General features: G+C 37.4%; 4 protein-coding genes and 2 long non-coding RNA genes across 6 annotated transcripts; 3 read left to right on the top strand and 3 right to left on the bottom strand.

The window, feature by feature from the left end:
* Positions 1-547: 547 nt before the first annotated feature.
* On the bottom strand, positions 548-3,373 carry LOC122342774. Its single transcript, XM_043236877.1, has 4 exons — positions 3,082-3,373; positions 2,641-2,868; positions 2,460-2,522; positions 548-657 (listed from the first exon to the last, which is right to left on the bottom strand). The coding sequence occupies exons 1-4, from the start codon at positions 3,356-3,358 to the stop codon at positions 548-550; spliced, it is 678 nt and encodes a 225-aa protein (XP_043092812.1). The 5' UTR covers positions 3,359-3,373.
* A 684-nt stretch (positions 3,374-4,057) lies between these two features.
* Positions 4,058-7,556, top strand: LOC122352933. The gene is made up of 3 exons (XR_006251942.1): positions 4,058-4,413; positions 7,183-7,318; positions 7,416-7,556. It is a non-coding gene; the product is annotated as an uncharacterized LOC122352933 (long non-coding RNA).
* A 167-nt stretch (positions 7,557-7,723) lies between these two features.
* LOC122352858 lies at positions 7,724-8,794 on the bottom strand. Its single transcript, XM_043250622.1, has 2 exons — positions 8,386-8,794; positions 7,724-8,172 (listed from the first exon to the last, which is right to left on the bottom strand). The coding sequence occupies exons 1-2, from the start codon at positions 8,792-8,794 to the stop codon at positions 7,724-7,726; spliced, it is 858 nt and encodes a 285-aa protein (XP_043106557.1).
* Positions 8,091-9,056, top strand: LOC122352980. Its single transcript, XR_006251943.1, has 2 exons — positions 8,091-8,228; positions 8,404-9,056. It is a non-coding gene; the product is annotated as an uncharacterized LOC122352980 (long non-coding RNA).
* A 431-nt stretch (positions 9,057-9,487) lies between these two features.
* Positions 9,488-13,625, top strand: polr1e (RNA polymerase I subunit E). The gene is made up of 12 exons (XM_043247889.1): positions 9,488-9,716; positions 9,937-10,040; positions 10,152-10,228; positions 10,489-10,574; positions 10,925-10,977; positions 11,116-11,260; positions 11,339-11,449; positions 11,546-11,642; positions 12,116-12,246; positions 12,527-12,608; positions 12,719-12,850; positions 13,357-13,625. The coding sequence occupies exons 1-12, from the start codon at positions 9,659-9,661 to the stop codon at positions 13,520-13,522; spliced, it is 1,242 nt and encodes a 413-aa protein (XP_043103824.1). The 5' UTR covers positions 9,488-9,658; the 3' UTR covers positions 13,523-13,625.
* A 226-nt stretch (positions 13,626-13,851) lies between these two features.
* Positions 13,852-26,812, bottom strand: fbxo10 (F-box protein 10). Its single transcript, XM_043247878.1, is given in 13 exon segments — positions 13,852-16,035; positions 17,109-17,290; positions 18,140-18,450; positions 18,696-19,025; positions 19,377-19,529; positions 19,687-19,757; positions 19,894-20,030; positions 20,322-20,471; positions 21,812-22,091; positions 22,093-22,628; positions 24,480-24,592; positions 24,595-25,107; positions 26,263-26,812. Coding segments are annotated over 12 exon segments (2,916 nt in total). The 5' UTR covers positions 25,070-25,107; positions 26,263-26,812; the 3' UTR covers positions 13,852-15,857.
* Between the last annotated feature and the right edge of the window lie 910 nt (positions 26,813-27,722).

The following is a 27,722-nucleotide window of genomic DNA, read 5'->3' as shown; positions in this document are numbered from 1 at the left end:
GTTGAAAACCACTGATTTAGTGTTTCTTTTAATTTGTAATGGGCCCATCTTTCTCTTTATAAGCTGTTGTGTTGTCCATTTTGGTGGCTTTTTTTGTTGTTGTTGTTGTTGTTGTTGTTGTTGGTCTGTCTCTGTCTGCCTGGTTTGTTTTTGTAAAGGTACTTCTTTGAGTTTAATTAAAGTTCTTTTTTTCTGGTGACTGCTGGTGTTCCTCGTCTTTGACTTCTCGGTCCCTCACATTCAATAATAGCTTTTCTGCTGCCATCTAGTGGTCAGTTGTGAACCCTAACAAGCATTTAACATGTGACTGAAAGAGTACTTCGATTAGCATGAGCAACTTTTTCACTTAATGACCAGGAGTGGAATGTTAACATAATGCGAAACATATTTTCACCTGCAGAGTGAATGAGCAGTGGAAGGTTTTTTATTCTGCGGGTCAGTCTGTAGAAGTCCAGATAACCTCTCCGTCTCACTGTGCCATGGTGATGCTGGACAAATCTATCATATGCAAAAACCATCACCCAGAGTGCAACTTTTCCCAGTAGGATCACAGTCTTGGAGTCGATGCCCTGCAGTGCTGCAGTGCACTCAGTAGTGTGCTCATCAGATATCCAGCAAAGTACTGTGATTTACAATACTCAAAACCACATAAACTACCTGCAAACCAGAAACAGAGGAATCACACAAAAAGAACACTAGTGTACTTGTGTAATGGGTGTGTGCTAGTGTTCATGCACAAATATTTTTCAATATTAAAAAATGCTCATGTATTTTTCTTTTAAGTACAATGCCAACTGTCTACAGCTTTACTCGCATGTAAAAATGAGATGACGCTCACTGCCCAATGAGTGGGTAATTTCTGAAACTCTCTCTTTATCACGGACTCGAGTGCATCTTGCCATCTTCCAGTATTTCACTTTTTCAGTTCCAAAAGGTACATTAATTACAATCTTTAATTTTCCACATAGGTGTGATCTGTGTGTGGATTTTGTCCCATTCTTTGAAAAAGAACTTAAAAAAAAAAAAAAAAAAAAAAAACAGTCCTTTTGTTCTTGATAATTTAAAAATAACATTTGTACCAAGCGGACAGACCTGATCTATAAATCTTGTCTGATAAATTTTGATCTTTAGAAATAATAATGCGCAGCAGATTCTGTTAAAGGAATAGTTCACCCAAAAAGTAAATATGCACCATATTTCAGGGTTTTTTTTCTTTAATGTATCCTGGCTCTTCCTCATAACCTATGAGTCTTCAGGGGTTATCACATGAAATCGATCAGCTTTAGAGGACATGCGATAACCCCAGAAGTGACATAGGAGCAAGTATTTTTTTAACTCACACCATCATCCATAACCTTTTTCTTTATTGTGGAAATTATGATTGCAAATTTCAGTGAAATTCAATTTTATTTTATTTCCTGTCACAAAAGGACTGCATCTTATACTATTTAGGTAAAGTTGCATTTTTAAATAAATTATAATGATTTTCTAAAATAAACGTCAATGAATCTCATCTCAATATATTGATATTTAGGCCTGTACTCTTTTTTAATTCAGACTTTACATTTAAACTTCAACATTTCTGAGATGCATTTCACCTTTTGGAGCAGCCAAAAGTAAGAGACAAAGAGAGACATTATTTTTATATGTACATTTTATTAAATAAAAACATTTTAAACATCATCAGCCATTTAAATGAAATGCTTTTGTACAATTATAATAGCAATAAACTAGGAGATTATTTCACAAATACTAGCTTAAACATTCTTAATGAAATTATACAGTGTACTTCAAATGCATACATTTCAATAAATCATTTACCTTTAAAACGCATGTTATATTAAGAGCTAAATACTGCTAGAAACTTGGCACCCTGCTTTGGCCATATGACCAAGTGCTACTTCAGGTCACAGTCTGCTAGACGAAGGCTATGATCCTGATGTGAGCTGGCTCTGGAGGGGCCACTGTCTTCACAATGAACCCAGTAGTTGGAATCAGTTCACAAAAATCCAAAGCTTCCTGATACATACACACATACATACGTAAGTACACGCAAACAACAACAACCAATGTTATAATAAAATAGTAGTAAAATGAAATACTAATAAAATGCTTTTTGTTTGTTTGTTTCTGAAACTCTGGTGGTAGCAGACTTACCATCAGTCAGCTGGAAACCAAAGGGCTCTGCAACAAAGTGTGGTTTGGGATCAGCTGGCTCTGGATTCGCCAGTTCTCTTGTAGAGGCACAAATGGCTCAACTCTGGTCCCGCGGCATGGCCACTTTAAGGGCTTTCTTTTCTTAAAGACTGAAGAAATCCCTTTCTTCATCCTTTTCCTCAAACATGGTGTTTTTCTAAAAATCATTCAAAAAGACTGAATCATTTGCATATGCCAGTGCACTGTGCTGGTATTTACTATCTACACAAATGTCCCAGGTTTTACTGTACTTTCGGTCTTACCTGTGCTGTTCTCCACAGAAGGCGCCTCTTCGTCACTCGGCTCCTTCAGGCTCATGGAAGACTCTGTTGCGTCACGTGTTCTCACGATCAGAACATGCGCACTCTTCTCTAGCAGGGCCACTCTGCCGAGACCAACTTCGTTCCTCACTGCTAATGCTTAACAGTTCCAGGCTATTGTCACGTCCTCCTTCAAAGGGGTTGTTGGCACTGTCAAAGCTCCATTCAGCCAGCCTAGGATCCGCAAGACGTGCTGAATCTGCACCGTCTAGATCTGTGTCATTTGACGGAGGCGTAAACGGCTCTGTCAGTGTTTCAACACTGAGCGAAGGACGCTTTATAGCATTCCATGTCCTCTTGAAGAATGAGCAGATCCTGTTCTTCACTTTCTTCCTTAGACTGACATGGATTTCTAAAACGAAAACGAAGAAGCATTCACTTGGACTTTACATTTAATAAATATGTCCCGTGAGTATTACATTCATTGGTCTAAAATTGCTTCTATGCAAAATATACAACAATGTAAAGGAATCTTAAATATGAGACAGAGACTTGGGAACTTTATACTCTATAGTGCTTCTAGATACTTCTTATACTGTAGTGCAGGTCCACATTTCAGTGTTACCTGTACTGCTGTCCACAGAGTCTGCAGGTGACACTCCTAGAGATGTAGACTCGATAGAAGACACTTCGTGGTCACTACAGAAATCCATGCTTTCTGAAGGCCCTGCTGCTTCTAGAGAATTGCAGGATGTATGGAGGGATGTTCTGGACATCGGAGGACTGCGGACGATTTGGCTTTCACAAGAGGAGATGCCGCCAACGCTCAGCAATCCCAAACCGTCATTACATCCTCTGTCCTGCATGAACATGCGGCTGCAGCTCATTTTTATGCAATGCATGATGTCAAAGCATGCCTCCTCGAGTCCGATTCAAAGCTGTTGCGAAGTTCCAACTCAGCGGAGAATGTGTCGCTTCTGGGCCTGTGAGGGTCGTCAGGGACATTTTCACTCTCGGATGAAGTAAATGACATGATGTCCGGTAGAACAGTCAAAAACACTATCTCTGTAGATCGTGAAAAGACTTTGAATAGCTACTTATTGTAGATTACAAGTCGCTTTGAGATAACGCATCAACCAAACGCATAAACAAATGCAAACTTTCTCTCGTTGTCTAGCACCGAAGCGCTGTGACGTATTGGAATGTCAGTGAAACAAACTGAAATTCAAATAATGCGAATTTTAAAACAGCGCTTTATTACGCCCTTTAAATAAAGACGCATTTTATTTTCATACATGAGTGTGTCTTTGTAACGCCCGGAAAAAGCAGGGGAAATAACCACGAGTGTTACGACGATGTTTCTCGTTGAAAACTTTTACTCGTCTGAGTAACTCTCGCGATGTCACAACACTTCCTCAGCAGGCTCTGAGTCGCGTGAAGAAGTTCTCGCGATACTCCCGCAAAGGTATATTACCACACCCAATCAATTGCTCCCAGAAGAATGGATGCTTTCACTTGGCAATCGCTGCCCAATCAAACCGGCACCTACACTATTATTTTCCCCGCTCACACACACACACACACACACACACACACACTCCCGAAAGAGCCACCTGTGTTACATAAACTACTGAATGGAATGAAATATATATCAAACCAAACCAAATATATTTCCATTTGAACAGAACCGTTACCGTGGCAAACTTGGTCCATTTTAGACCCATACCACGTAAAATGAACAAGCCCCCAAATACTATTTGATACTACACAGTAGATGGCGATAATGCTCTATTAAGAAAGCAATCTTCCAATCAGCTCAAAGTAGAAAGTTTTCTCAGCCGCTGGATGTCGCTGTACGAGCAGGTCTGCGTGTGAATATCAGCCGAAGAAAAGACAACAATGGCGGCGACCTGCTCGTGGAAGTTAGACAAAGAAACGGGGCAGGATGCGCTTATCGGTAAGTTTAGAACATCCAAAAACATGATAGATAGACGAAATACAAATTGTGGCCTTATTCGTTTATGGTAATGTATATCTCTTATACTTCATATATGTGTCTAACTCACCCACGTGTGTAGAAAACATCAAGTAAAAATAAGTGGAATTAAATTGTAAATGTTACCACGTTATAAAATTATTATAATTATGTTTCTTTTATTCATAACAAAAGCATTGAAATGTACAGGCAGTGTACATTTCATGACCAATGTACACTGCCTGTGCAAAAAAAAAAAAAAAAAAAAAAAGGCTCACACACACACACACATTTTCTTTGGACTGTCTTTAGCTTTGATTGTTCTGATAAGCTTCTGCAATGTCGTAACATTTGTTCCCATCCAGAGTTGCATACATTTTTCGCCAAGATTATATATTGATGACGGAGAGTTGAACTGTTCACATAGTCTTCTAGAGTACATCCCAAAGATTCTCATCGGAGTTAAAGTATGGACTCTGCGGTGGCCAATCCATGTGTGAAAAATCACATCTAATGCTCTCTGAACCTTTCTTTTTTACAATTTGAGCCTGATAAATCCTGGCATTTTTATCTTGGAATATGCCCATGCAATCAGGGAAGAAGAAAAAATGTATGGAATAACATAACATTGTTGAACCTAGACCTGAGCAGCTGCAGCGATGCCAGATCATATCACCTGTTTGCTTCGTTAAATCGAGGTGGTGAACAGGCAGTGTATGTTCAGTGTCAATGTGACGGCCCGAGTGGTGGCCACACATGAGTGGTAATATACCTGTATCACCTTTTACACACACACACACACACAACACAGTTTGTAAATCATGTTTATTTATGGTTTTAGTTTAACTGTTTGTCAGTTGCATTTGTTAATCACAAGCATACACGGTTTATAATCTTATTTTCCATAGGTTTCATTTATAACATACATCGTTGCTGATTTGGAGTGCACACAAATTAGTTGCTTTGTATCTGTTATTTACCTTTGTTTCTATTTTGGCTTAAGTTTACCGGTGTGTGTGTGGTGACGATTGTCAGGCCCAAGTACTGCAGCTTCCTGGTGTGATTAAAATTAAGAGTCCGGTGGAAACTGGGAATTTAAGGGGAATGGTTCTCCTGGACATACCATTCAGAGAGATGGTCGGGGGGGGCAAGAAAGGAAAAGTGTAGTAGCATGAGCAACTTTTTCACTTAATGACCAGGAGTGGAATGTTAACATAATGCGAAACATATTTTCACCTGCAGAGTGAATGAGCAGTGGAAGGTTTTTTTATTCTGCGGGTCAGTCTGTAGAAGTCCAGATAACCTCTCCGTCTCACTGTGCCATGGTGATGCTGGACAAATCTATCATATGCAAAAACCATCACCCAGAGTGCAACTTTTCCCAGTAGGATCACAGTCTTGGAGTCGATGCCCTGCAGTGCTGCAGTGCACTCAGTAGTGTGCTCATCAGATATCCAGCAAAGTACTGTGATTTACAATACTCAAAACCACATAAACTACCTGCAAACCAGAAACAGAGGAATCACACAAAAGAACACTAGTGTACTTGTGTAATGGGTGTGTGCTAGTGTTCATGCACAAATATTTTTCAATATTAAAAATGCTCATGTATTTTCTTTTAAGTACAATGCCAACTGTCTACAGCTTTACTCGCATGTAAAAATGAGATGACGCTCACTGCCCAATGAGTGGGTAATTTCTGAAACTCTCTCTTTATCACGGACTCGAGTGCATCTTGCCATCTTCCAGTATTTCACTTTTTTCAGTTCCAAAAAGGTACATTAATTACAATCTTTAATTTTCCACATAGGTGTGATCTGTGTGTGGATTTTGTCCCATTCTTTGAAAAAGAACTTAAAAAAAAAAAAAAATCTCCAGTCCTTTTGTTCTTGATAATTTAAAAATAACATTTGTACCAAGCGGACAGACCTGATCTATAAATCTTGTCTGATAAATTTTGATCTTTAGAAATAATAATGCGCAGCAGATTCTGTTAAAGGAATAGTTCACCCAAAAAGTAAATATGCACCATATTTCAGGGTTTTTTTTTTAATGTATCCTGGCTCTTCCTCATAACCTATGAGTCTTCAGGGGTTATCACATGAAATCGATCAGCTTTAGAGGACATGCGATAACCCCCCAGAAGTGACATAGGAGCAAGTATTTTTTTTAACTCACACCATCGTCCATAACCTTTTTCTTTATTGTGGAAATTATGATTGCAAATTTCAGTGAAATTCAATTTTATTTTATTTCCTGTCACAAAAGGACTGCATCTTATACTATTTAGGTAAAGTTGCATTTTTAAATAAATTATAATGATTTTTCTAAAATAAACGTCAATGAATCTCATCTCAATATATTGATATTTAGGCCTGTACTCTTTTTTTTAATTCAGACTTTACATTTAAACTTCAACATTTCTGAGATGCATTTCACCTTTTGGAGCAGCCAAAAGTAAGAGACAAAGAGAGACATTATTTTTATATGTACATTTTATTAAATAAAAACATTTTAAACATCATCATCCATTTAAATGAAATGCTTTTGTACAATTATAATAGCAATAAACTAGGAGATTATTTCACAAATACTAGCTTAAACCTTCTTAATGAAATTATACAGTGTACTTCAAATGCATACATTTCAATAAATCATTTACCTTTAAAACGCATGTTATATTAAGAGCTAAATACTGCTAGAAACTTGGCACCCTGCTTTGGCCATATGACCAAGTATGTGCTACTTCAGGTCACAGGTCTGCTAGACGAAGGCTACTGATCCTGATGTGGTGGGCTTGAGGTGGCCACTGTCTTCACAATGAACCCAGTAGTTGGAATCAGTTCACAAAAATCCAAAGCTTCCTGATACATACACACATACATACGTAAGTACACGCGCAAACAACAACAACCAATGTTATAATAAAATAGTAGTAAAATGAAATACTAATAAAATGCTTTTTTGTTTGTTTGTTTCTGAAGGGTACAGTAATCGTGGTAGCAGACTTACCATCAGTCAGCTGGAAACCAAAGGGCTCTGCAACAAAGTGTGGTTTGGGATCAGCTGGCTCTGGATTCGGCTCCGAGTTCTCTTGTAGAGGCACAAATGGCTCAACTCTGGTCCCGCGGCAGCAGCAGAAGGAGGGCCACTTTAAGGGCTTCCGTGCTTTCTTAAAGACTGAAGAAATCCCTTTCTTCATCCTTTTCCTCAAACCGGGTGTTTTTCTAAAAATCATTCAAAAAGACTGAATCATTTGCATATGCCAGTGCACTGTGCTGGTATTTACTATCTACACAAATGTCCCAGGTTTTACTGTACTTTCGGTCTTACCTGTGCTGTTCTCCACAGAAGGCGCCTCTTCGTCACTCGGCTCCTTCAGGCTCATGGAAGACTCTGTTGCGTACGTGTTCTCACGATCAGAACATGCGCACTCTTCTCTAGCAGGGCCACTCTGCCGAGACCAACTTCGTTCCTCACTGCTAATGCTTAACAGTTCCAGGCTATTGTCACGTCCTCCTTCAAAGGGGTTGTTGGCACTGTCAAAGCTCCATTCAGCCAGCCTAGGATCCGCAAGACGTGCTGAATCTGCACCGTCTAGATCTGTGTCATTTGACGGAGGCGTAAACGGCTCTGTCAGTGTTTCAACACTGAACGAAGGACGCTTTATAGCATTCCATGTCCTCTTGAAGAATGAGCAGATCCTGTTCTTCACTTTCTTCCTTAGACTGACATGGATTTCTAAAACGAAAACGAAGAAGCATTCACTTGGACTTTACATTTAATAAATATGTCCCGTGAGTATTACATTCATTGGTCTAAAATTGCTTCTATGCAAAATATACAACAATGTAAAGGAATCTTAAATATGAGACAGAGACTTGGGAACTTTATACTCTATAGTGCTTCTAGATACTTCTTATACTGTAGTGCAGGTCCACATTTCAGTGTTACCTGTACTGCTGTCCACAGAGTCTGCAGGTGACACTCCTAGAGATGTAGACTCGATAGAAGACACTTCGTGGTCACTACAGAAATCCATGCTTTCTGAAGGCCCTGCTGCTTCTAGAGCCTTGTAGGATGTATGGAGGGATGTTCTGGACATCGGAGGACTGCGGACGATTTGGCTTTCACAAGAGGAGATGCCGCCAACGCTCAGCAATCCCAAACCGTCATTACATCCTCTGTCCTGCATGAACATGCGGCTGCAGCTCATTTTTATGCAATGCATGATGTCAAAGCATGCCTCCTCGGAGTCCGATTCAAAGCTGTTGCGAAGTTCCAACTCAGCGGAGAATGTGTCGCTTCTGGGCCTGTGAGGGTCGTCAGGGACATTTTCACTCTCGGATGAAGTAAATGACATGATGTCCGGTAGAACAGTCAAAAACACTATCTCTGTAGATCGTGAAAAGACTTTGAATAGCTACTTATTGTAGATTACAAGTCGCTTTGAGATAACGCATCAACCAAACGCATAAACAAATGCAAACTTTCTCTCGTTGTCTAGCACCGAAGCGCTGTGACGTATTGGAATGTCAGTGGAAACAAACTGAAATTCAAATAATGCGAATTTTAAAACAGCGCTTTATTACGCCCTTTAAATAAAGACGCATTTTATTTTCATACATGAGTGTGTCTTTGTAACGCCCCGGAAAAAGCAGGGGGAAATAACCACGAGTGTTACGACGATGTTTCTCGTTGAAAACTTTTACTCGTACGAGTAACTCTCGCGATGTCACAACACTTACTCAGCAGGCTCTGAGTCGCGTGAAGAAGTTCTCGCGATACTCCCCGCAAAGGTATATTACCACACCCAATCAATTGCTCCCAGAAGAATGGATGCTTTCACTTGGCAATCGCTGCCCAATCAAACCGCACCTACACTATTATTTTCCCCGACGCTCACACACACACACACACACACACTCCCGAAAGAGCCACCTGTGTTACATAAACTACTGAATGGAATGAAATATATATCAAACCAAACCAAATATATTTCCATTTGAACAGAACCGTTACCGTGGCAAACTTGGTCCATTTTAGACCCATACCACGTAAAATGAACAAGCCCCCAAATACTATTTGATACTACACAGTAGATGGCGATAATGCTCTATTAAGAAAGCAATCTTCCAATCAGCTCAAAGTAGAAAGTTTTCTCAGCCGCTGGATGTCGCTGTACGAGCAGGTCTGCGTGTGAATATCAGCCGAAGAAAAGACAACAATGGCGGCGACCTGCTCGTGGAAGTTAGACAAAGAAACGGGGCAGGATGCGCTTATCGGTAAGTTTAGAACATCCAAAAACATGATAGATAGATAGACGAAATACAAATTGTGGCCTTATTCGTTTATGGTAATGTATATTTCTTATACTTCATATATGTGTTTAACACACCCACGTGTGCACACGTAATGTTCACGTGTAAACCATTATCAATGTATTCTCAAAGAGTCTAAAATAGTATTTTTTTCTATTTGTAAACGTAATTCTTGTCATTGTAGTTAAATTTTCTAATGGACACGTGAAAAAAGCAGAAGAGTTGGACTTCCAACTCTACAAACATTCAGATGATGACAATCCCAGAAAGAAAACCAGACGAATTGTGGTAAAACGGCTTATGCACATTTAATCGTTTAAGTTTTGGGGGTTTTGCAGTGATTTAGTAAGTAAATCTGGTGTATGTGGTGGTCAGAAATATTGCCTGTTCGCTTGTCAGGTTGCAGAGTCAGACAGGCTTCCCTATGCTGGGAGCAATTTTGGGGCTGGATCATTGCAGTGTAATAATCTGTGCAGGTAAGGTTTTCAATTAGTCACATACAATGCTTTTTACAATACATATTGTCAAAATACTGAACAGTATCAAATCGGAGAATATCAGTAGCGTGTCAGTAAAGCATATTGACAAGATTAAAGGCATTTCATTATTGAATGCAGAGATGTCATCGTCTAGATCAGATCAGTTTCAATAGGATCGTTATAATCAAATCGAGCTGTATTAGTTTTTTAGTAGCTCAATAATATTTCTGTCTCTGGTTTAAAATTTCTATTAACAGGTATTTTGTGGGAGTTCTTGACAAGGAAACTATGCAAATGAAAGTACATACTGCTCAACTGTTTAACATGCTTCCTGTTATACCAGGTAAATATGGTCTGTAATATTTTTTTCAGGGCTCCTCATAGTCATGGAAATATCAGAAACTTTGTAATTGGTTGTTTCTCTGGTCTTGAAACGTAATTGACTATAATAATTGATATCTATCAATTTAAATGTGAAAAAGCCATGGAAATCTATTAGTTATAATGTTTGCAAACTTCTTGTTTTATGATTATGGCTCCTCCTTAATCTTTATTCTCCTTTAGTTGCAAAAGTACTGTAATATCTACAATCTAAATATTCCACAGCAGAGACCGAGCGTTATAACTTGTTTGGCCAAACAGGATGTCAATTAAAAAGAAGTTCGTTTGTTGAGTCTGTGTTTGTGTTTTTAGGTGAATCAGCACAAAATGAAGACACAAAGCAACCTGAGACACACAGAGAAAAGGCAACTGATTTATTTTGTTGAATGTATAGTTTATGTATTGATCAATATCCAAGGTGTTTCATAGAACAACCATAGAAGAGGTTAATTTTCATGTGTATTTAAATAAATCAATGGTGTGTATTCTGTGTCTGATCACAGGTGGATGCTCTCATTGAAGCATTTGGGACAACAAAACAGAAGCGTGCTCTGAGCTCCAGGAGACTCAATGAGGTGGGCAACGAGACTCTTCAGCAGGCTGTGGCCCTGGCTGCTACCAACGTCATAAATCAGAAAGGAGTGGAAGGTAAGTAACTACATGAGCTTTCTAAAATATACATTAAAGAGTATCGCTGACGTTGACCCTTTTGATTCTGTCTCTAAGCTCTGCGTAATGAAGTGGTTGAAACTGAGGCTCAGACGGATACAGCCCTCTTCCTGCCTCCATGCAACACGGAGGCAGACAAAGCAGAAGATGTGTACCCCTTTGACCAACGTATCCTTTTTTTGTTGTCTATGTACCTCTCCATGTTTTATCACTCATCTTTACAGTGTTTTTTTTTTTGTGTCGAGATCCTTAACTTTCTTCTAGTGTTGTCTCCAAATGAGTTTGATGCTTTGAAGGATGTTGGAGCAAAGATGGCAGCGCTGACCCCTGAAGACCTGCAGAAGATGAGAGCTGAGAACTGGTAAGGAGAACATCATGCGTTCGACTAGTGTTTTTTTAAATGATTTTATTGTAACATGCATAGAGACCTTTTTATTTACATGTATTTGAATATGTATCTTTAATTTAAAATTAGGATGTTATGCTTACCAAGGCTGCATTTGTTTGATTGGAAATGCATTAATATTTTGAAATATTATTACAGTATAAATAGTTTTCTGATTAAATATTTCTCTTAATTTGTAATTTATTCCTATGATAAATCTGCATTTTCATTACTTTAGTCTTAAGTTTTTGCATGGTCCTTTTAGTAATCATTCTAAATGGCTGATTTTGTGCTTCAGAAGCAGATTATATATGTTGAAAAGCATGTTTAGTTGCTAGAGATTTTTCTTTTATCAATGTAAAAGATGCAATGCTATTTTAGGAAGCCATAATGTTTGGCTCGAGATCATTTTTAAAAACTTTTTTTATTCATCCAGTTGTGTTCTCTAGTCCACAGACTGTTCTTAGACATCTTGAATTACTTCCCAAAGAGGATACAGCTCGTGACAGACAGTCTCGATGTATTTGGTACCTGTCCTTCCTTCTCAAAGTGTCGTCACAGAAACGTCTCACCTTCAAATGTAAGTGATTGAAAGAAATAAAGAAGTATTCATTACTGTGCCACTAGTTTAGCTGACTCTGTATAGCCATTGCGATTTTTAGTACTCGCATACCTCGCGACAGCCGGTTTCTGTGTGTGCGCGCGCTCAGAAAACCATATATCAGAAGTTTAAACTGATTTCATTTTGATCAACATAATCAAAACCAAATTAAACGATTCGATTGCATTTAAAGATGCATGAGTTGAAACTTCATATTCTAGATGCTTTAATAAACCTAATCTGCTTCTCTCATTTGAAGTTGGTATTGAGGATGGATGTCCTAAAATCATTAACAACAAAGTGCTGAGGAATTTCACAGTGGAGAGTTTCCACAATGGCAGGTGTGTATTCTAACTATGACTTCATTTTTGCCTTCATCTTAAAAAAAAAAAAAAAAAATTACAATTTCAGACAGTTACCATATATAAATGCAAGTTTTGCTGGTCTCTAGCCTCAGGAATACTTTGTCGACGTCTATGCGTATGAAACTGGCTGCACACTGTTTGGCTTTACTGCTGCACATGGGTGATCAGAAGGCTAACCTTACAATCCTACACAGAGACATACGCATCAGTGATGTCAGGTAAGTCAAATGCATTATTGCACATCTTAATTGTGGAACTGTATATTCACCATTTTCTTGGCAACACTTTTTCAGTAGTTTACTTTAGTAAATGTATTGCCTATCAATGAGCAGTGCATCAGTGTTTCAGTATTTACTAGTCTTTGTTAACGATAGTTAATAAAAAAACATTTGATTATCGGTCCATTAAACATTAACAGATACGTCTTGTTTTTTATTTTAATAATGGATAAGTGCATTTTGAAGTTAACTTAAGATGAATAAATGTTTTGTTTTTTTTGTCGTTATCATTTTTTAGTAATTGACACAACCCTTTTTAGGCCCTCAAAACACTTGTCATGTTAATAAACCGCCAAATCACAAAGGTTCCCATTTTTAGTTTAACACACTCCTAGTTAGGAGGGTCCTAGTTAATTTTTTTTTTTAGACAAATGTGTGCTTTAGAGTGAAAGCATAAGAAACACTGCTCTAAAAACCTATTATCCTTATTTTGACACTGTGTGCAGAATGTTGGAGGTGGCCAAGGCCATGGGGCTGACCCTGTCCCGTCAGTCAGCCCACAGTAGAGAAGAGGTCGGGACACAGGAGGAGCACAGGATGGCCTCTCTGGTGCTTCCACTGGTGCATTACGATCGACGTATAGAACGCAGGAAACGCAAGAGGATGAACTAAGCTGTGGACAGTAATGGGTTTCTAAGCTGGAAACAAACTTAAACGCGTTAAAATGAGTGTTCTTGCAAGACTGAATTGAAAATAAATCAGATTATTCAGTTAACAGAAATTGGTATTGCCTGTTTTCAGATTAGTTTTACAACCTTATTCAAATAGATTGCATTAAATTTGCACATACCTGAAAGTGATTAGCAATCAATCAACATGGGTGCGATTCCATTGTATAACAAACAAGGAAAACAAAATCAAAACATCTTTAAGAAAAAAATAAATCAAGTCCATGTCTATGCAATATACAACTACAGACAAAAATAACAGAAATCAGCTAGTTTGCTATGACAGCCATTATATTTATACTGCACAAGAAGTATAAAAACCATACTGTAAAAATAGGCACATTAATGTAGATACATATTGCACTTTACAAATCAAACCAGCAGTGGTATGAGAACATTACAAAAATAACAGCCTGCTGTAAATCTAACAGAAGATGGCTACTTTTTGATAAATAAGGTCTAGTGTTCTGGGACTAAATCACATTACAAGACCCATTGTTTTAGCGATGGTCTATGTTCTTAATGGCATACTATTCCTGCAGTAATGTACACTATGCATAGTGCGCAAATGTTCACGATACCAAATCATCCGACATTTGCATGCAATAACTTCTAAAGTTCCAGTACAATCAAATAACAGAAATGACAGTATCTTATTTGTTTGGACTAAAAAATATTTTGTGTGTAAAAATGTCTACATTTGGCAAAGTCAACAACTTCTCGCCACTCGTATTCAATGAGGTCAATGAGTGTTTGTGGATTCAGAATTATACCTACTTTTATATCATCTTTAAAAAATAACCGACAATTTAAAGCATATACTTTGCAAAGTTTAGTAAATAAATTAGTATTCCATTCTGAACATAGCCATGGTCTCTTAAGGAATCCAATCACTTTTAGGCCCTGTGACTACTTTAGGATAACGGACTGATTGAAGTTAGAATTTATCATTAGTTTCTTGTTATTTTATTAGTACTAAGGTTTACTGACATTCAAACAACACTCAAATCAAGTCTAGCTTTAATTTATGATTGCTTCCAGTCTCCAAAATGATAAAACGGCTACCATAGTGGCCATTGCATATCTAAATGTTTCCTTTACATGATTGAACGTTGTGGAATCATGTAATTCCAACTCTTTACAGTTCAAATAAATGATTCATCGATAGGCCTATTGAATCAGCGCCCTTAAAATCACATTTAAAGGGACTGTTCACAAAAAGTAAAATTGTGTTATCATTTACCCACTCTCATGTTGTTCTCCATACAGTGAAAGTCAGTGGGAACCAAAGCTATTTAATTACTAGTAGTCTTCTAAGTTTCATCATATAAAAAAGCCATACTGGTTTGAAATGACATGTGGTTATGAGGATAGAGTAAACGATGACAACAATTTCATATTTAGGTTAGACTATCCCCTTTGAATAGTTTTTTTCAAAATTTCCTGCAAAGTCTTTCAATCTTTCCATTCGGTAGCTTTCGGTTTCGCCCTTCAATAATGCTCACATGTAAATAAAAAAATAAAATAAAGTGTTTTTATAGGAAAAAGCTGAATATTCCCTCGACTCGTGATTGGCTTCATCGTGGTACCCAATGCATACTGTTTTGTTGTTGTCCATTACAGAACCTCAGCTGAAGCCAGCAGGACTGCAATTCCCAATGTGCACTGAATTTGTTTATCTTCTATTTTGAGCACTAGATCTGGTCTTTTGGGAAGAGAGAGTAAGCCACGTGACATGTCTCTCACTTCAACTTCCCTTGTGTCTCTTTCTCCCTCCTGACTGTGTGTGAATGTCTAAAAGGATAATAACAGGCTGTAGGACCACTGGACAATTAAATCCACGTATTTTACTAATTCATGGTAAATAGATGCTTGATTTGAAGGGATCTGCTTCCAGCAGAAAAGTGTCCTGTACTGAATGTGCTTTCAGCTGGATTGTTAACCAGCCAGGCTTCATGTACATGATCAAATCCAAACTCCAGTACGTTGCTTTTAAACACTGATCAATTTAGAGAGAGTGGACTGATTCATTTCAGATCCAAGTATATCAGAAAGATGGTCTTAATCCTTTAAATTCCTTTGATTATCGGACTACTAAGCAACCTACCTTTGGTTAATTGTATTAAAGTGCTTTTTGATCATTTGAATGTCATGTGCTTGAGTCTTCATCCAACACTGAAGCAGTGCCATCACCTCCTTCACCCAGGGTTCACATTGAGGGAACATTGTAGGAATATCCATCCGATGTTGTGGAGCTACAAAGCCAGGAAATATGTACCTCATAAAATTGAGCAAAAGATACTGCCGTTGTTATGGCAACCACTTTCTACAGAGGCAGTGATTCTGTTTGTCATGGTGATGGCAAGGTGAGCAGGAAGTGTGGAGGGGGTGACACTAGAAGGGTTATTATTGTGGGGACGAGGAGGTGGATTATCCAAGGCCCAAAGTGCTTGTGATCTAAGACAAAAAGAGTAATGCAGATCAAATATGTTGTGCCATAGACTATTAGTAATGCACAGTTTTGGAAGGGTACAATGTGAACCAATTAGCTATTTTTCTTTACTACTAGTTACAGCACAAAATAAACATGAATGAACATCAGAATTAAAAAAACCCCAGCTAAACATATGCACTTTATTACTTACCTTGTTTTCATTATTTAATTATTTAATCTGTGAATCAATTAAAACCTTTTTTTACATTGATTTAATGATGGATTGGAGTAAGAAAAAATTATATATATATATATATATATATATATATATATATATATATATATATATATATATATATATTTTTTTTTTTTTTTCTTCAATCCATCATTAAATCAATGTAAAAAAAGGTTTTAATTGATTCATAAATGTTTAATCAAGTAAATTAATCAAATGTATTTAATAATTGACACTAAAGTTTAAATGTTTAAATATAACTTTTAATGTCAATTATTAAATACATTTGATTAATTAGTTGATTAAACATTTTAGTCAATTTCAGCTTTCTGTAAAAACGCTTTTGGTAAGAAATTAATAATAAGAAAAAAAAAAAAAGAATTAATTTTGGTGCATTATTATATGTAGACATATGAAACTGGCCTATTCTTTTAAACAACATGTGACCCTGGAGCACAAAACCAGTTGGAGGGGTATATTTGTAGCAATACCCAACAATACAAAACTATTGATTTTCCTTTTACGAACAAATCATTAGGATAATGAGTAAGATTATGTACCATGAATATATCAAAACTTTATTTTTGATTAGGAGTATACATAGCTAAGAACTTCATTTGGACAACTTTAAAAGAAGATTTTCTCATTATTTAGATTTTTTAGTACCTTCAGATTCCAGATGTTCAAATAGCTGTACCACTGCCAAATATTGTCCTATCCTAACAAACCATGCATCAACTGAAAGCTTTTTTTCAGATGATATATAAATCTCATTTAATAAAAAAAACAAAAACCCTTATGACTGCTTTTGTAGTCCAGAGTCAGAGAGTTTTGTGCTTATGACAAGTGAATGTATCTAACCTGGGTGTGAGCAGAGAGTTGTTAAGTACAACACACTCCAGGTTCTGTTTGTTTGTCCATATGGGAGCTTTAGTACTTGTAGGGTGGCTCTGATAAACCAGGTTCTCCTGAATCACACCTCGGACCCGCTCCTTTACAGAAATCCCATAACCTCGCAACGCCTGAACACGATTCCTCAATACCTGCAGAACACAAAGCACATGACAGCATCTGATGACAATACATGAGCTTTGGCTTTGCTTCCCTGTCAGTCATTAACTACACAACCAGTGCTTTTGAATAATGCTAAGCTTTAAAAATAACTAAATAATATTTAATGATTACAAAGCTTATTTCCCATTAAAACAAATCTATTTTAAATTGTTCTAATTTTTTTTCTACCATTTAGAGGCACATCTATGAAGCCTAAAAAAAGTTTTGTTATTTATGATTACAACAGAAAAAAAATCATTGACACATAGCTAAGGCCTATTTATTAACAATTTATTAATTTTAATAATAATACTATATTCTATTAATGTCATGCTTACATCGATTGGACAGTAATTATTGAATTATTATTTATAACATAATATTATTTTTTAATAATACATGTATTCTAAGCATAATTATTAAATTATTTTTATTAATAATAATAAATGTATTCTAAGCATATATTTTTATTGTAGTAATACTTTATTTTATCCTTACATTGGACAGAAATTCATTGCACAGTAATCATTTCTAACAGCTAAAGTATTATTAATAATAATTAAAATATACTATAAGAATACTCTAAGCAAGTATTTTGCATTGTAATAATAATTATAGCAACAAATTAAGTAATATTATATAAACATATTACTAATATAATACATGTGGTATTAAGAAAGGTCTATTGATATAATTTTTTTAAATATATGTCTATTACTATTAACATGATTATTGTCAATAATTAGAAATAAAACTATTCAAAATCTGTATTTTCAGACACCGACACTGTAGCCTTTTACTTTTTCGAACATGTGACTGTAAAACTGAAGCATGCTCACTTTAACATCTGCATTGTCAATCACTCGTATTCCAACAGCATTATTTCCGACCACATCATTTTCCACAATCAGCCCATCGCCTCGGAAGCAGACTCCGTGACAGTTATTGCCATAAACCCCATTGCCACGCAGCTCAACTCGACACTCTCTGTCCACAGCCACTCCTGTCCAGCCATTACAGAGGACACAGTTTCCAACTAAACGTGTCAGCTGAGCGCTCTGAATGACAGACACACCATCTCCTCTGTTACTGTTCACCATGTTTGCCACCACGTTCAGAGGCTCACTGCTCTTCACATACACTCCAACAGCTGGAGAGACAGAGGAGAAAAAAGCAGACAGGTGAGCTGTCAATCTAATATGATCAAGTGAAGTTGACTAGGGACGCCAAGGGCCACCAAATAATGATAGCAATATACATATACTATATAGTAAATCTCTGCTACGTGATTGTTTTTGTATCCAAAAATATAAGCGGTTTTATTTCTCTATATAAAGTTTGTATTTATGCATACATATACACAAACATATACACACATTATTTTTTAATAATCACCTCCGTTGTGGCTAATGCAGTTGTTTTCCACAAGGGCAACTGTGATTGGCCGGCGAGAAGAAAAGCGCTCATCTTCGCTATCGATGTCGCTTTCCCATGCCATCAGTTCTCCTTCCTCATTGAAGTTCTCTGGAGCTCCTCTGTCCCTCTCTCCAACCCCGACTCCTCTCTCTCTTTCCTGTAATGAGCGATAGCCCTCTCGGCTCACAGCAGACTCTGTGTCCTTCCGGCAGAACACGGCTAGCCCATACATGCGGTTATGGGTAATATGGTTTCCAATGAGCTGAGGTAGACTAGATGACATTACCCATACCCCACAGCCTCTGTTCCCTACAAAACACACAGTTATACATGACCATCATGACCAAAATAATTAACTCTTTTGTTGAACAACACAATGTTAGACCACTGTAATTTTTACTGTATTCTTATTACGGTAAACAATTCATTTTTTTAACTGTTTTCATACATTTCTGGACAGATGACGCTTTTACGGGTTTGAAACGGCGTGGGGTTTATGGGATTAATGACAAAGTTTTCATTTTGGGGTGGAGTATGTACGGAAAAATTACTTCTTATCACACACTTAAATAATTTCTAATGCATATCAGCTACAGAATAAACAAAGCATGCATAACATCTGCCAAATGCCTTAAACACAGGAGTATGAAATTTGCACACCGTATATATGGTTGCCCTCAATGAGGCCCCTCCCTCTCTCTCCCACCACCACTCCGTCTGAGTAACCGTAACAGATGAAGTTATTGCGAAGAACTGGATCTCCTCCTCGACGGATATCAGCACCGCCCCACTGGTTCTGCCTTATAACATTCTCTATCAGATACGAGAGAAGTAAAGCAGCAGTTCAAATTGATTTAGCATAATTTAATTCAGCTTTTTCAAGAGCCTGAGGAAACACTAAAAGGTCAAGGTCTACTGTGTTTGAAGCACATATATGCCAAACAGAAAATGGTACTGCAGTCAAACGGACCAGTGATAAGTCCTCTTCCGTTCTCATTGACAGCTATGCCTGCTGCGAGGCCCTGGAAAATGTGATTTCCACTGTCACGAAGAGAGAAAGAAACAGAAATCAGATCTTTATTCTTATTAGTTTCATGATAGCAAACAAATATATCTAATTTTGTTCCTGTCATCCAACTTTATTTGAATAAAACACAATAACCCTGGCACTGTATACCTGACAACAGGATTGCCATTAAAAAGAATATACACGCCAGCTTCCTTGTTGCCATAGATCTGGTTACTGCGTATAGAACCTCTCCCGTTGCCTAGGACAACAATCCCGGAACGCAAGCCACTGTGGATTCTATTACACTGTAGTCAGGAAAAAAGAAAGGGAAAGAAAAAAAAACAACGTATCACATTTGGCATGGTGGAAATTCCAATATATTTTCAAAACTTTCCTCTGCACTAGCTCTCCTGATTACACTTACTAATTTAAAAAGCAAACCCGCATAATAGAAACATACATTTTTACAACATTGGCAAATAGTTTTTCCACCATTGAAAAAAACTGTCATTGGGGTAAGAAAAACAAAAACTTTGATCTAATCCATCTACTGTATAAATTCCTCCTTCTTTCAGCATACTAAAAGAAATGTGTACCAGTATAATAGGATTAGCCCCTTTGCGGATGTCTAGACCAGCTTCCCCATTGGAATGAATGTTGTTTTCAGCAATGAGACCTTGAGCAGAGAGTCGCAGGAACACACCAGACGCCTTGCACCCACACACTTCATTACGCAACATCACCATCTAAACAGAAAAAGACACACAGCATAAAACATTGGTGAAAGAGAGCCAGGAAATGAAAAGAAGATAAAAGAGAGTGTAAGATTTGCACAGAAAATATTTAATGACATTGCACTATTATTAAATATGTTGTGTGTGATTTTTGTGCAACCAGCAGCACGGAATGACAAATTATTTTAGGAAAAAACTGGCATGTGCTTAAATATATATTATATATATATAAAACAATACTGATAAAGGATTAATGTCAGTATTACAATTCTATACTATTTTTCTCAAATTAAAGCGCTAAAATGAAAACAATTATAATATTAATTACCTTTATTTATCCAGTACAAAAAAGATTTGCTATATATTACATTTAACAGTGTCATGGTTAGGGTTAATAATAAATTGTCATTGTTGTATTGTAGAATTTTTTATATTAACTTTCAGTGAGCAGAGCACTTTATTATAAAAATTGGGGGAATATAAACAATACATTTTTTAAAATTTTAATTCTGGCTGACCAACACTCAGGGCTGTATTATTATTAATCATTGTTGGAGAAAGTAACTTTTAACAGTAACCCATTACAATATTATGTTACTCCCTAAAAAGTAATGCATTAAAATGCATTATGTTACTTAGGAAAGTAATGCATTACATTACTTTTGTGTTACTTTTACATTACTTTATAAATATGAGCACAGTTTGATTGTTTTTAATATAATACTCTTCAGCAATTAAAGAACAATGAAGCACAATTTTAAGTTTATCTAAAGTAATTTTTGCTTATTAGTACGGTTCAACTAGATCATCAGCAAAGATATTTTAAAAAAATGGGATTAGATTTGTGCTACCGTATATAAATATTGTAGGTTTGTCATTTTTTGCATTTCACCATTTTAATAAATTTTGATGAATACTAAATCTTTTTTGCGCAAAATGAAATAATGCACATTCACGTTTAGTCTAGAACTACACACTACATTCACACGACTCTGACCTTCTGATTTCTCCCAACACTCAATAAATGGGAAAACAACTAGTGTTACTTTTTTCCAAAAAAAGTAAACTTTGTAAATTAAAGAAGTAATGCGTTATTTTACTACTTGAAAAAAAGTAATCTGATTACATAACTTGCGTTACTTGTAATGCGTTACCCCCAATACTGTTAGTAATAGTGAATAATCTTTCCCAAAGCACCTAAAGCTGCCCTATTTATACTTCTCAGGCAAATCAAGCCAACTAAAACCTTCCATATATATATTACTGCACCTTAAACTTGAAAAAGTTATTTTAAGGTTGTCAAACGTTCACACATCAGCTTTATGGGACATTAACACGCAGGTTTTACACACTTTGGCATTCTGGATGCAGCGCACTGCATAGTTGAGCCCTCTGAACACGTTGGCCTCCAGTCGAGCTTGACCGTGATTGCACAGGTGCACGCCACCTTTTCCATCACGCAGCAGACATCGCCGCAGCAGGCAGCCTTGAACCGATGCAACCAAGTCCCGTGCCTCTGCATCCCTCTGCAGTTCTGCAGACAGACTCAACAGCGCAGGAAATGCAGAAGAATCGGGCGTATCTGCTTTGGTGAGATGTGCCAGTCCGTGCTGATCATATGAAAGTTTTAAGCACGTGCTCTTTCTCACCGTCTTGCACATCATCTTCCTCACTTGACTCACTCGACGTTTCCATGCCATCCTCCTCAATCATTGTACCATCCTGACTTGGAAGAAGGCTATCTCCACCTTTCTGTTTTGCCCAGTTTGCTTCCCAATCTACTTCCTGTTTATTCCAGCCTTCCATTGTGTTAACTCCTTCCAAGGGTGTGTTTACATGACTTCCAGCACCCACACTGTCTTTCCCGCTCTGATTAGATATTTCAGCTGACGCATTACTAGTCATCATGGTGAAGGTCTTGGCCAAGGCAATCAGGTGTTTGAAGGCCCAGTTGCGTTCAGAGACTGGAGCACCTTCCACAGTGACAGAGGCAGAATCTCCCCCTGAGAACTCACAGCTGTCCATTAGACTGATGGCCACTCCTAGAAAATGGGCTGAGCTGCCCTGGGCAAAGGAGCAGAAACGAGCCTGACACGTCCCTGGACCCCGGATGTGCAGTTGACAGCCCTCAAAGTTACAGTTGTCCAACTGGACATGACCAGAAGACGTCTAAGAAAGAAAAGAGAAAATATGTAATTATAACACTATAGGAAACCTAACAGTGTCTTAATAAGAATCAAGATTATCTTAATACAATATAACAGCGTTTAAATATTAATATACTGTTTCCTGTATGAAGGTAGTTCACCCAGAAATGTAAATTCTATCATTAATTACTCACCCCTATGTTGTTACAAACCCATATGTCCTTTGTTCATCTTCTGAACACAAACTAAAATATTCTTGATGAATTCTGACAGATCTCTGACCCTCCCATAGGCTGCAAAGGTCCTTACACAATCAAGGCTAACAAACACAGCAAGGACATCGGCACAACAGTCCATGTGACATCAGGGGTTTAACCACAATTTTTTATTAAGCTAAGACGTTTTGTGCTAAGAAAACAATAATGGCGACTTCATCAACAATTCATCTACTCTGTGTTACCCTATAGTGCCATTTTGTGAATATATACATATACATATGGTTTGGTATGTATATTTAACAATTAGGTATGTTGTCTGAGGACTGGCATCTGCTGAGGGGTTGATCACCTCTTCTCTGGTGTACGGTCATCTTAGATTATTTAAGGGTTGGATCCAGACTATGCATGTCCTTGACGATGTCCTCGTTTCTGAGGTTCTGAAGATGAACAAAGGTCTTACAAGATTGGAACAACATGAGGGTAATGTAATGTTTTGGGGTGCTGTAACCCTTTAAAACCGTTCACTTTAGACAGAGGCTCAGAATGGGTGTTAAAAATAATATTTGTGATTTTGTGTGCAAAACATTTGATTAACAATTTAACCCCTTCAAACTCTGAGTCCATTACAATGTGCATCACATGTCAGCTCATGTTTTTTTTTTTTTTTTGCTTCTGGAGCATTTCACCTAATTTACAGCCTGCTGTCCATGTAATTGGACGTCTGTCATCCAATCAAAGCAGTAAGGCTCTGCTTGTTGTAATCTGAAAAAAAAAACCTGGAGATGGAGATGCAGATGATGCTAGATCAGCGCTGTCCAAACTCGGTCCTGGAGGCCGGTGTCCCGCAGAGTTTAGCTCCAACTTGCCTCAACACAGCTGCATTGAGGTTTCTAACCTATTTAATTAGGTTTGTAGCTAAACTCTGCGGGACACCGGCCTCCAGGACCGAGTTTGGACAGCCTGGTGCCAGATTTACAACAGTTGGTGAGTGTAAAAGGGAAAATTGAGGTTGGTTGGTTGGTTAGTTAGTTAGTTAGTTAGTTGAGACATTTCATCCAATTAAAATGATTTTCGTTTGTTAAAACCAATGTCTAGTGTATAAAACAAAAACCTCTAAATTTACAGTTGAAATGTTATACTGTTCAAGTTTGTGACCTTCAGAAAAAACTTCAAAGAAAAGAATGTGTTATTTTGTTTGTTAATTTCATGTTGATATATTGTTTGTGAAGTTCAACTGTTTTTACCTGATTTCCATTAAAATATTATTATTTGGTCTCATTTATGGAAGCCTTAAAATGGGATGGCTAGATATACAGATAAATAGTATTTATATTTTTGAGAGAGAGAGAGAGAGAGAGAGAGAGAGAGAATGGAAGGATGGATGATGAATAGATGAACAGACAGAAAAACAGGAACATAGATCATCGCATGGATGGACAGACAGACATAGACACACACAGAAAACCTGTAGAAAGAACATGAAATTGCTGAGGGAAAGAGTAAATAATATATTTTTAAGGGCACTGAGATGAAGCCCTCAGTTAATAGGGTTTAGAATGTGTTAAGCAGCCAATTATGGATGCCAGTGTTTTCTCGTTGAATAAGCACAGATGTTACAATTTGCATCCTTTTGATGTGGAAGTATGAAAACTCACCTTATAAACCACGGGTGAAAACCACGCCGGCATGAACACCAGATTGCACAGCCTCGCTGTTGGGCACTGTTGATCAAAGCTAACCAGCAACGACACATCCCCAAATTGCCCATTCCAACAATCTCCACAGGCACCTTCAGGGACACCTCCACCTGTTCCTCATACACACCCGCGTGGAGCACCACCTTATCGTACGGCCCTGCCGCAGCCAGCGCTCCCCTAAGAGTCTCATAACCGCCTCCCGCTACTGTCCCCACATGCCAAACCCTGCGGTCTTTCCTCCGGCGGAAAAGATGGAGGCAGGCAGACGAGTGGAGGTCCGAGCCGTTCTGGGTCCAGGTGCGGCTGGCAAGAGCATGCTGACGGAGAGCCTCTCTCCAGGAAACCGGGGGCAGGTGGGGCCGACGGGGCCAATTTGGGTGACGACACTCAGGGCATCCTAGACAGAGTTGGCGCCAACGTGTGCTGTCCAAACTCAGAATGAGCTCCCGCCAGGCTCTGCACACCAGACAGCATCGACCCAGATCTGGCAGAGGCAGGTACGCCAGGATGAGGCGCCAGAGCTCGACAGGCAGACTTCCCACCTCCATATCTGTCAGCACCACGCCACCTCACCTGGGCAGATCACCTTAGTGTAAACAGGGAAAAAACATTTCCTCACTCAAAGTATCATTATAAATACTTTTTTTTTTAACAATTACACTTTTTTTTGTTACTGACAATTTCCTGTTGAAACAGTAAAATTTAGCATGAAATCCTGAAGTCCTTTATTATCATAATTACTATTAGTCTATTAAACTACAATTTACTACTTGTGGTTATGGGAGGCTCTCATTTTTGTGAACATTTGGGCAGTATATGATGAGTCATCCGAGACAATAATTCAAAACGCATATACAAGGTTTTTTTGAGGTTATATATATATATATATATATATATATATATATATATATATATATATATATATATATATATATATATATAAATAATCTATGCTTACCATGCATTTAATCAAACAAGTGCATTTTATTCCTGTGATTTCAAAGCTTCGTTTTAAATAATTGTTTATATGTTGATATGGTTCTTATGAAACATGTTCTATTATTCTTAAAAGTTGTGCTGTGCTGCTTAATAAATTTGTTGAAACCGTGATATTTTTCAGTGAACAGAGAGTTCATAAGAACAGCATTTGTTTAAAGTCATGCTGCTCCCAAACTTTTGAATGGTAGTGTATCTGCTAATTTTGTCATTTTTGTAACTGTTAGGTGTACACTAGCATACAGAAAAAAGACAAATAAATAAAACGTAATCAAAGGTTGAATGTGAAAGGCTGTTCAGGATCATTTCAGGATGGTTTTATACAATTTTATTGAAAAAATAAAATAGGAATTTGCTTTTGCGTGTGTGTGCGCGAGCGTTTATATATGACACAAATCCATAATAAGAGCATAATATTCTTTAAATGAAACATTACAAGGGTTCACGGGTGCAATCTATGATGCATTATTTATCTATACTACTCATTTAATAAAATGAATATGAAATGCTATCGTATTTACTCTTGGCAAAAAGACAGCACCGATCACAATGCCCTGTCCTACATGCAATAACAAAGCAATACGAGCACGCAAATTAAAACAACCATAGGTGCATTTAAGTTCAAAGGAAAGGAAAATACGGCAAAGGAATATAACACATCCCTCGATTCTGCAGCAACTTCTTATCTACGTGACAACAACAATGCTGCCATCCGATTCAGCGCAAGAACAACAAACGAGCCTACCTCTGACAACACTGTGTTCAGCTCAGCTAGCGTTTTATCAGGCGTAAAGCTCATCACGACCGTTTTCCTCTTGGGTTACGATCAGAAACCAAACACCCATCCGGTAAAAAAAAAATCTCGTATTTCTCGGTATTTTCCTTGTGTTTGAAGGCGTGGAAAATAGGGCTCGCGTATTTTCATTCAGGAGGCGGGGAATGCTTTTCTACGACAACTTTTCCCTCTTGTCTGACACAGTTGTTAAGCAACATGGCTTTTACTGTGCACCGATACACGTGATATTAAGCTTTCGGCCCCTTTCTTCGCCTCTCTCGGAGGCGCGCGCATCGTCTGATGATCAACATCACGCGACGCTCATCTCGCAGAAAAGTGTCTTGTGGTCAGACTCACTGCATACACTGCCCTCTTGAACAGCCCACGTTTAATTATTCGTTTATAAACTGTATTAGTCTCGCAAGGGGCTTTTACATGATTAGTGTAAAAATGTATTTTTCAATTCATCTACACGTCAAGATTTCCGCAGCCGAACGCTGACCTAAATTTACTCCACTAGTGAAATGATCTTATTAAATATCTCCAATTAATGCATGCACAGGAAATGGCAAACGTTTCTCATTCAAATTAAAAGTCCTTGGCGGTCAGCAGCATTGCCTCGAGCTGTTGGATTTTTGAAGTGCGTTTTTATATATTTGCTTTATAAGTGTGATCAATTAAGTTAAAAGCTTAATTTGTTTATATACAATTTATAACAGCAGCAGCTGGGCATGTGCTTTACAGCATCAAATACAATACATAGAAAATAAAGCATAAAGTAAATAAATAACATCATTTTATGCCTTTGACCCGTTTGAGTTTTATTGTCCATAATAAAACAATAGTGCTCATTCTCATGGAGATAAAAAAGGCACCAGCTGAGAAAAATAACGGAACCAAAAATCTGAATAAACAAAATTCAGGTAGCTTTTAATGTAATTTTGTTTTCTTCTTTCTAAAAATGATGTATGAATAATAAAGTTGCTTCGGTTTGTGTAATGTTCTTGAAATTAATATTGTTCTTGAACTATAAATAATATTGTAAAATATATTCTTACATTTACTTCACCACAACCTGAAGCTGGACACTTTTATGATATTAAAATATATTCTTCTTTCTAACCAAACAAGTGTAAACTATCAGTCACAGGCAGAATGCACATAAAAGACTTTTTCAGCGAAGATTTGATTAGGTTAAGAATTTAGAGGCTTTAGAAGTGTATGTATTGATTACAGGGTTAAGTTCATACAAATATTTGTAATCTAATTCTTTGTGTAATTATATTATGTCCTTTGTCAAATGTGTTCATCTTCTTCATTTAGACAACTATTTTATGTGCGTTGTGCTGTTTTTCATTGTGTGAAGTTAATCTCCTTTTTTAACTAATAAAAGTAAAAAAAATAAAAATTTCAGCAAGAGAGATGATGGT

Source organism: Puntigrus tetrazona, chromosome 1 (assembly GCF_018831695.1).
Source record: "Puntigrus tetrazona isolate hp1 chromosome 1, ASM1883169v1, whole genome shotgun sequence".
NCBI classification, from domain to species: Eukaryota; Metazoa; Chordata; class Actinopteri; order Cypriniformes; family Cyprinidae; genus Puntigrus; species Puntigrus tetrazona.
The sequence above is the reverse complement of the archived record's forward strand: the minus strand, read 5'-3'. Positions and strand labels throughout refer to the sequence as shown.

Coding starts and splice junctions, on each gene's coding strand:
- LOC122342774 (XM_043236877.1), bottom strand. CDS start 3,358: ATGCATTGCATAAAAATGAGCTGCAGCCGCATGTTCATGCAGGACAGA. Junction 2,869..3,081: donor CTCTGTGGACAGCAGTACAG/GTAACACTGAAA, acceptor TTTTCGTTTTAG/AAATCCATGTCAGTCTAAGG. Junction 2,523..2,640: donor CAACCCCTTTGAAGGAGGAC/GTGACAATAGCC, acceptor GTGACGCAACAG/AGTCTTCCATGAGCCTGAAG.
- LOC122352858 (XM_043250622.1), bottom strand. CDS start 8,794: ATGTCATTTACTTCATCCGAGAGTGAAAATGTCCCTGACGACCCTCAC. Junction 8,173..8,385: donor CTCTGTGGACAGCAGTACAG/GTAACACTGAAA, acceptor TTTTCGTTTTAG/AAATCCATGTCAGTCTAAGG.
- polr1e (XM_043247889.1), top strand. CDS start 9,659: ATGGCGGCGACCTGCTCGTGGAAGTTAGACAAAGAAACGGGGCAGGAT. Junction 11,450..11,545: donor TGTGTACCCCTTTGACCAAC/GTATCCTTTTTT, acceptor ACTTTCTTCTAG/TGTTGTCTCCAAATGAGTTT. Junction 12,609..12,718: donor GAGAGTTTCCACAATGGCAG/GTGTGTATTCTA, acceptor GCTGGTCTCTAG/CCTCAGGAATACTTTGTCGA.